Source organism: Pterocles gutturalis, unplaced genomic scaffold (assembly GCF_000699245.1).
Source record: "Pterocles gutturalis isolate BGI_N339 unplaced genomic scaffold, ASM69924v1 scaffold7111, whole genome shotgun sequence".
Taxonomy (NCBI): domain Eukaryota; kingdom Metazoa; phylum Chordata; class Aves; order Pterocliformes; family Pteroclidae; genus Pterocles; species Pterocles gutturalis.
In genome coordinates, this window is record NW_010102953.1 from 15,363 (window position 1) to 24,300 (window position 8,938).

At 43.3% G+C, this 8,938-nt stretch overlaps 1 protein-coding gene across 1 annotated transcript; it reads left to right on the forward strand.

Annotated features, from left to right (window-relative positions):
- The first annotated feature begins 7,632 nt into the window (after positions 1-7,632).
- LRRC30 (leucine rich repeat containing 30) lies at positions 7,633-8,590 on the forward strand. The gene is made up of 2 exons (XM_010086495.1): positions 7,633-8,332; positions 8,394-8,590. Exons 1-2 carry the CDS (start codon positions 7,633-7,635, stop codon positions 8,588-8,590), a joined length of 897 nt encoding a protein of 298 aa, XP_010084797.1.
- Positions 8,591-8,938: the final 348 nt, after the last annotated feature.

Here is an 8,938-nt window from a genome sequence, read left to right on the forward strand (position 1 = left end):
TGATTCTCTCTATTGGGAAGTTGCTCATTAGAGTCTGTAAAATAAGAGAGATGGCAATTATGGGTGGGCCTTTCTTCTCCTTTCTTTTTTCTTTTTTTTCTATACTTGAGTTCTAAGTTCTTATTTTCCCTTTGATTTGCTCTATTTTATAACTTTTGAGGTAATTTTTTTATGCAAGTTGCTTTTCATGTGCTTTTTTCACCTACTGGGCTATATCTTCTGCCTCCAGGCTGCGCTCTGTGTGATGCCCTTAGATCTGCTTAACTGCAACTTGACTCAGATCTCACCAGCCTTTGTTTGACCATACAGTGACCCATATTATTTCATAGGATTTAGAATATCACTGTCATACTAATAATACCTAGATGCATTGTTTTACTGGTTGCTTGAGAAGTTTTATTTGTTCATTCAAGCCCTTTGAACCTGAGTGTCCCGTTTCTTTAAGTTAGAGCTCGGAAAATTAAAAGTCAAGCTATTAATTGTCAGCATTGAGTCTTGAAATGTCTAGAGGGATGTCTGCCCTTTCGTTTGATAATGTCTCTGATAAATCCCAAACTGAGACACTGGTATGTGTTTTAGGGAGTCTTAATTAGATTCTATTTTATCATTTATCAGGCATATAAGGTAAATGCAGAGTTGCTTCTTATATCAGTAAAATTTTAGTAAGTCATGGATCTGGGATTAAGGCTCCACAGCAGCTTTGATTGAATTATTTCCTAAGTTCTTTTTTGCAATCATTATTGTAATAGACTCTGTATGGAAATACCTAAACCCCTTCACACTGGGTCACGTTGATTTGCAGTACTGATTTGCCAAATTTCATGAGGACTAAGATAAAAAGGACTTGTGCTTTCAGTTGGAGAAGCATGCATTTATTTTAAACACAAAATCAGGCATGAAAAACTGGATCATTTGGTGTTTGATTTTATTTCTAAAATAACTTCTTTCCTCTGGCTTTGTCTCTTAAGACTTTGTGATACAACAGCATTTTCAAACACAATTGATTAGAATGAAAAAGAGGGGTATTGGCACAGCAGCAATGAACTTTGTAAAACATAGCATTCAGTCACCTGTTCTTTACCATGGCATGCAGAACCCCATGAAGCCAAGACACAGACACATTCACATTAGCAATAGCTGGAGAAAATTACCTATTTTATAAACAGTCTATCAAAATCACCATATTGGCAGATTGAGCAGGGAGAGTCTGTAAGACTACTAAATAATGCTGAATTAATGGTCTGGCTTAGATCCCATTTCTCTCTAAACTACAGGTACTACACTTAGGACAATATGGAATGCTTCTTTCTGCTTGGGACCCTCAGGGTCATCTCTGCCTTCTGTTTCCAGAACAGAGCATGGATTTTCAGATACCAGACAAGTGGGTAATTGCAGTGATCTATTAAATGTACAACACTTAAACAGTCTTTGGAGGAGGTACTGGGAGTTTTGCCAGCAGACCATAGAGTCACGCTTATTTTTGGACTGTCTGCAGCCATGGCTGTTCAAAAAAGCCCTGCTAATTTGAGCAACAGCTTTAGGAGATAGGGAGTTTCCCTCATCCCAGAGTGACACGTAGTCCCTGGTCACAGGATGCTTCAGAGAGCTGGGGGTTGTACACCACAGGCAGCTGAACTGAATCTGCTCCATGCACTGAAAGAAGTCTGGGAGGAGTTGTAGTCCAAAAGAGAGAGAGAAAGAAAGAAAGAAAGAAAGAAAGAAAGAAAGAAAGAAAGGAAGGAAGGAAGGAAGGAAGGAAGGAAAGTATTGATGTATTCTGCATGAAGGCCACCCCAAGTAGGCATGTGACGGACACTTAGATGATCTGACTCCTGTGAGACAGGCCAAGAAACACCTTTTTCTAGATCAGATTAGATTTAGGCACGGAGAATTCAGGCTCTCTCTTCTACTTTCTTTCTTGTGATTAATTCAAAATGTAACAAAATGTCCTTCAAGAGCTCTGTGAAAAAGAGCACCTGTGGCAGAGGTGATGTCGCAGCAGTTATACTAAAAGCTACTTCATCCAGTTTGGAGAAACTGTTCCAACTTTTCTTTCAATTTGATCCAGAAAGCCCTAGACCACGAGTAGCATTTAGCAAACATCCATATTGCTAACAGGCAGGTATAGGCCATTTTATGGGTATTTACAAAGGTAAATATGACTGTTCACAAATGTAGTGATGAGTAAGAGAACAGCGAATACTTTCTGTACTGCAATGGTACCCTCCATGTAATGACTTCAAATATGGTGTCAAATCTGTCACCACATTGGCCATACGAGGAGAAGAAGGCTGAGACACAGAGGTTGTGTACAAATGACTAAATAAAGCAGGACAGAGCCCTTAATGTACTCCTGCCCTAGGGCATGTCCATGTGCTAACCTCTCTCTTCCCTGCAGAGGCAAACACCTAAGGAAAGCAGTTTCTGGCAGTGCCCAGGAGAAAAAACATGGGCATGAGACAAACCGGTGCCCCAGAGGACGTGGGTGATAACACACTGCAGGTTCGTAGGTTGCCTGTTTAATATAGCCAGACAGACCAGCTATTTGGCTTCTGTACGTGCAGGGTAATTGTGGCAGAAGTAAAAGCTGACAACAAGTCATTTATGCATTTTCTGGAATTTCAAAATACTGTTGCAAGCTTGCAGAAAAGAGATAAGACTTCCTGCAATTCCATGCAACGTGAGAGTCACTGCTGCTCGCTGACTACCAGGAGGAATCGAGACTGTCATTTCTAGTCCACATACACGTATGAAAACAAATCTCTATTCCACACGATGGAGAGTTTGAACTTGTCTTCTGTCAAGAGCTCTGCAGAAAAACTTTGCCTGCCAAAGATTTTGTTAGATGACTCCCTGCACAGGCAGTCATTCACCGCTAGGTCCAATTCTTCGTGGGTCAGGCGATCCAGCAGCTCCACATGTGACATTAATAAAACATTCCAGGAAGGCTCCAGGGACACACAGGTGTTAAAGGCTGTTAACAGCTCTATAATTAAAAACAAATTAACAGGAAATATAAAATTGCCTTAAGAATTGTTCGTGTCTTGTGTCACATCTCATAAATCTCAAATTACCTTTGAAATTTGACTTAGTATTTCAGAATAGCTGCAAGATCAACAAACCACTGCAAAGTAGTTAAAAACCTACAAAATTTGCTTCCTTAGCACTAAGACCAGAGGATATCTCTGACAGTGGGCATGGCACTGACACTTCTAAAAGCCTTTATTTACTTCAGAGGAAAGGAACAGCACAGAGACAATGGTTCAGTAGCTGCAATTGTAATTGTAGTGAATATTTCTCCAACATGACTGTTGTTTTCTGCTGAACTTGAAACAAATTAACCCTTTTTAGCTAAAGCATTCTTCCTCTCACAGGAAGGGCTAGGTAGTTTCTGCATCCTCATTTAACCAAGTGTTTATTATAACACCTAGGTAATGAATGAAAACAAAAATTTCTCCTGAAAGAGTATGGGTTGAACTTCCAGCATTTTAGAAAAGGCTATGCTTAAAGATTTAAACTATGGCTTGTTATATTAATATATTTTTAGTTAAAACCGAGCCAGAGGAACTATATAAGATTTTGACTCCATAGAGAACACAAAATTTGCTTGAAAATAAATTATGAAACTCTAGGGATATGCTGATGAAACTATAGGTATCTATTGTACACTCACCAATTTTAAAGACAATGACAGAATCTGATTTTGCAGTAAAACAAAGTTTAAATTCAATGTGGCAAGATGGCTATGATTTTGTTAAAAGGCTGATACTATCAGACATTTTGTTAAAAGCTCAAATCCTATGGAAAAGTAATTACTTTTATTTAAAAATGGTGCAATTGTCCAGCCCTCACCCCACCCAGCTGCAGAGGAAAGCTTGAAAATATTTCTCAAGCATATTTTAGAGACTCCAAACCTGCAGGCAAAGAAAAGAGCCCCTTAGATTGTATAGACTTTAAAAATCCAGGTCTTTGTGAACTCATTTTACAGGTTTTTTTTGATGCTGACATCCTGCTTCCTTAAAAAAAAAAAAAAAAAAGTAAAAGAAACCCAAACCCACAAACAAAAGCCCAACAATCGAATCATTTGCATTGTCAAAGAACATCAGAAAATACAGATTGTAATTTCTATCATCTTACTAGTTTACAATTGCTAGTAGTGTAGTTTCTCTTATAATATTAATTAGTCTACAAAGTTCTTCAGCAAGTTTTGGGTTATTTTTCCCCCCCACACTGACATTTTTGTTTAATCCCCTAAACAATTATCAGCTACACTGTATCATGTAAATCCCGTCAGTTTGGGTTTGTTTTTTCCCCTGCCGAACTTGCCTACATGAAGTTCATGTCTGCTTTCTGACAGGCCATGCCGACATAGGTCAGCGTTTCACTGGCCCAGCTACCCAAGAGCGGCCCAAAGGAATCCATCCATCCTCACTGCACAGCACAGGGCAGGGCAGGGCAGCAGGCAACTCAGAGAAAAGGGAGCTGAAAAGTGTTTGAACAAAACCAGTCCAGGACACCAACAGACAAGGGACTATTTTTGGTCAGAAATTTAGTTCCTGAGATGTCCAGATGAGGCCACTGTGGTTTTATTATCCCGATTTCAAGAAAGGAATTTAATGTGGTTACCTCAGAGCTTCCCGGCAAGCGTGCTCAATAACCTGTTTTTCTGTTGGAAAACAAAGAAAAGGAAATGTTTTGTTTTGTTTTTCTTTGCACAGCAGTTACGGTACAGGAGGCAGGAAGGGAGCTGGACAATGGACGCTGCAGATGTGGAATTTCTTTTTTAAATGCCTTTTGCTGCTGCTGCTGCTGCCTGACAGGCAGTGGGGATACAGCAGTGCAATAGCAGGAGGTGCTGCGAGACTGAAGCAGAGCAAGCATTTTAATTTTATGCAGAGCCCCGGGTGAAGCTTCCCAACAACAGCCTGACCCAGACTGTACTGGGCTATATCCCAGGCTCAGTTTCAAATCGTCAGCAGGATGCAAAACCAGAGAAGGGTATGGAGCGCTTTGGCTGAGTCACACTGTTAGGAAATGGAGTTTTCTGTGGTGAGAGGTCAGAGCGGGCCCTGCCAAGTCCCCAGGCTGTGAACTCTAATGCGTTTTGGAGATGGGGACGACGTTCTCATCCAAAAATATCTAGCCAGCCAGGGAAGAGACTGTGGCTACAGGGAGACTGTGCTTCCTTTGTGTTTTGTTTTCATTTGTTACTCAAAGTGACTGCCCAAAGGAAGAGCTCTGAAGTGACCATGGGGACTTAGGCCATGCACGAGCCCAGCCGGGTGGGGAGGGGCGCTGGCCGCTCTGCAGGGCTGTGGCGGGTCCCTCGTGCCAGCAGTACGATTAAAGGAATGGAAATGCCTAACTTCGTAAATGCTCTCAAAAAGGTTTTTTTCTTTTTTTCATGTCTGCTGCTGCAGAAGGGAATCCCTTGTTCGAATCCACTTAGGCTGTCTGATAATAGGTACATTTTTAATGGCATCTGGGCAGACAACCCAGAGTCAGGACTCCTGAGAGGCTCTCGTTTTTGCTTCTCCACCTGCTTGGGCTGAAGGGCAACATTATAGCCTTAGGTCCCCCTGTCATGCAAAGCCAAATCTGGGCTGAGCTTGATCTGCTGCTGTGTTTCCTCTGTACCACCAAGCAGCTGCTGTGCCTGCAGCAGTGAGGTTATCTGTCTCCGCCACTCTGGGCAGCACGTTTGGGTGATGATTAACATGAACACTGAGTCAGAGCTTACGGCTGTGATGGGCTTTGATGTAATGTTTGTTTGTAAACTGACAAATATTGGCGGAAAGTGCTTGCGAGGGAGGGATCTTTGACTCTCAGCCAGCCTGCCAACCCTTTCTAACCAAACAGCCACAACTGGCCTCAGCCCTTTACAGGCTTGTCCAGACACTGCAAGGAATGCAAAATTTCAGTCTCAGGACCAGTTGGTTTTATCCCACACGGCCCTGTTCAGGTGCATGTTTTAATTGTGTGGCTCACTCAGCTCACCACTATCTTACACCTCTCACTGTGGTCCTGCCTCCTCTCCCGTTGCAGGACCCCGCTTGCCAGACACAGCTGTAAGGCTGCCCCCTCTCTCCCCTATTCTCCCAAGCAGGTGCAGCTCTATGAAGGTCCCAAAACTGAAAAGAGGCTGAGCAGTGCTTGGCAGTAGGAAGGGACTGCAGCAACTGACTCCAAAGAGGTTGCTGGAGTGCCATGACACCCAGCTGCAGCTTTTTGCATAGTCTTTTAGCATCTGAGCCAGTGCAGGGTTTTAAGGTGAGGCTCTCTGAAACGCGGTGGTGAGGAAGGTAGTTCATCACCAAATCTCTCAGGCATCAGCAAAGCTTCTTCATCACCATGGATCCTCTGGAGAGGAAAAGCCCTGAAAGTCTTGTACGATTTGCTGCAATTTTCACCTAGTTTAAATGGTGCCTGAAGTTTTTGTGTATCCTTTTTAGGGTCCTTTTGAGTTTAAACTTATTGCATATACTGTAATAGCACAATCTCCTTTCATCAGCAGAGCTAGCTTCAGCTGTTGTCGGGTATTAGTATACCTCACTGCTTCCTTCCTCTCCCATCAGTCCTTCTATCCCAGAGTTAAATATCATTTATAGTTTGAGCTATTTGACTGCTAGTCCTCCTGTACTCCAGAACAGCCAAGAAAGACAGAAAAGTTCAGGGGGAAAGTGATATCAAGTGGCTGCATTTTCTGCAGCACAAAAGAACCAGACCCCCAAAGTCTCACTGACAGGTGTGAAAGCAGCACAGGACATTTAGGACAGAGTAATTTAGGCAGAACTGCGTGGTATGACTGCACACACTTGGCGACGTGGGTAGCAAGCAAGCATCCAAGTGGGCGCAGATACCACTGGAAAATGTCACTGGTGCAGTGAATCTGGTGCCCTTTCTGAAAAGAAAGAGGCCTATCCTCACCATTTGTGGGTATAAAAGCTAACACTTTTTTACAAACATATTTTTGGGTATTTTTAACTAAACAGAAAATAAGGACTCACATGAAAAGTCTTAGTGGCACTTTCACAGCATGCAGAGTTTTCTGGTGGATTGGTAACTATTTCAGTGAAATCAGGAACATAAAAATAAAAGTTATTTTGAAAATGGACTTTAAATCTGGATTGCAAAGATGGCTTGTTTGTTTGCTTGTTTTCTTCTATAGCTTGCTTGCTTGGTTTTTTTAAGTCACTCTTGTTAATTGTCCTGCAGCCATGGTATGTACCAGATAGCCAAGAAAGCTGACATGGTGAAGTTATATACAGCATCATTGTGACCTTTTTGCAGTGAAGATACATATCTGTCCAATAAAGCCCAGGCCAAATGACAGTGACAGCTGTCTTGTGGCAGTCAGTTTGAATTGAAGAGGTTTGCTCACAAGTCAGGAGCAAGTATTTCATTACAGACTGTGCACCAAGACCAACACAAGCCCCCCAAAGTGAAACTTTCCCTCAGCAGCTATGGAAACTGCCCCGGTGGACTGAGATGCACTTCACAGGCTCCTCCTTGTCTCCTTGTTTTAACTTTCCTGCCTCCTGCAAGCTGTCCTCTGTTGGCATTTGCATGTTGGTGTAGCACTTGCAAGGGAAGAAAACTTCACTTCATCTCTCAGGAGGGATACAGGGTGTTATGGGAACTGAGCACTCGAAGAATGAGGGGCGAAGGAGCATGGTTTTTCTGAGGAAAGGTCCAAAGTTGCCTGCGTGGGAAGATGCTCTTCTCTCAGGGAAAGAGCCCAAGTCACTGCTGAAACGGGGAATGCGTTATGTCAGCCTGAGCCTCATAATGAAAGGGATGACCAGCGTGCCTGACTTCTTGTGGGGACTGCCTGAGGTGCAGAAACTGAACCTTTCACAGAACCAACTGGTGGTGATTCCTCCTTCACTGGGGAAACTGGACAGGCTGGTCGTGCTGAACTTAGGTAGCAACTGCCTCAAGTGTCTGCCTAAAGAGATTGGACTGCTGAGGAATCTGAAGGTCTTGTTTGTCAATATGAATTACCTGACAGAAGTACCAGCAGAGCTCAGCCTGTGCAGGAAGCTGGAAGTTTTGAGCCTCTCGCACAACCGCATCTCACAACTGCCTTTGAGCTTCACCGACCTGACAAGTTTGAGGAAACTGAACCTCAGTAACAACCGCTTTGTGCAAATTCCCCTTTGCATTTTTGCACTGAGGACCTTAGACTTCTTGCACCTAGGGTCCAACAGGCTTGAAAACATAGCAGAGAGTGTCCAGTATCTGGTCAATCTGCAAATCTTTATCATAGAGAATAACAATATACGCACCCTGCCGCGGTCCCTCTGTTTCATCACCACCCTGGAGTTACTGAACGTCGATTACAACGCCATACAGACTCTGCCAGACGACCTCTACCTGCTGCACCGGCTGCCATGTCGATTACAACGCCATACAGACTCTGCCGGACGACCTCTACCTGCTGCACCGGCTGCCACGCGTGGCGTGGAACCCGATGGACAAAGGCCTCCACGTCGCCCACAACCCCTTGTCCCGGCCCCTGCCCGAGGTTGTCGAGGGGGGGCTGGATGTCCTCTTCAAATACCTCAGGGAGAAAAAGGAGCACAACTGAGTTTCCGCTGAGCTTGGGATTAAGCCTGTCATCAATACTCAGTCATACCAGAGCACTTTCCTGAACAGACATTTCCACTTCATAACGCTCAGGTTTCGAAGATTGTGGATGGCTTTAGTAACAGTCAGCGGAAAGCAAGTAAAGTATGATGGTCTTGATTAAGCGTGTGAAGAGTAAACTTTCTAAAAATATTTACCTTGGTAACCTTCAGTGTTAGTATGTTTGGGGTTTTTTTAGAGAAAAAAAAAGCCCACAAACCTGTGATAAAATGTTTGCTCTTTGTTTGACAGAAACATATCATGGCAGCGTGCTAGAAGTGCAGAACCATGTACTTGCCAGCTATTAGTT

What these genes read in the sequence shown, in the direction of transcription:
- LRRC30 (XM_010086495.1), top strand. Translation starts at nt 7,633, where the DNA reads ATGGGAACTGAGCACTCGAAGAATGAGGGGCGAAGGAGCATGGTTTTT. An exon ending in CACCACCCTGGAGTTACTGA is followed by an intron (nt 8,333 to 8,393) that starts ACGTCGATTACA and finishes GCACCGGCTGCC; the next exon opens with ATGTCGATTACAACGCCATA.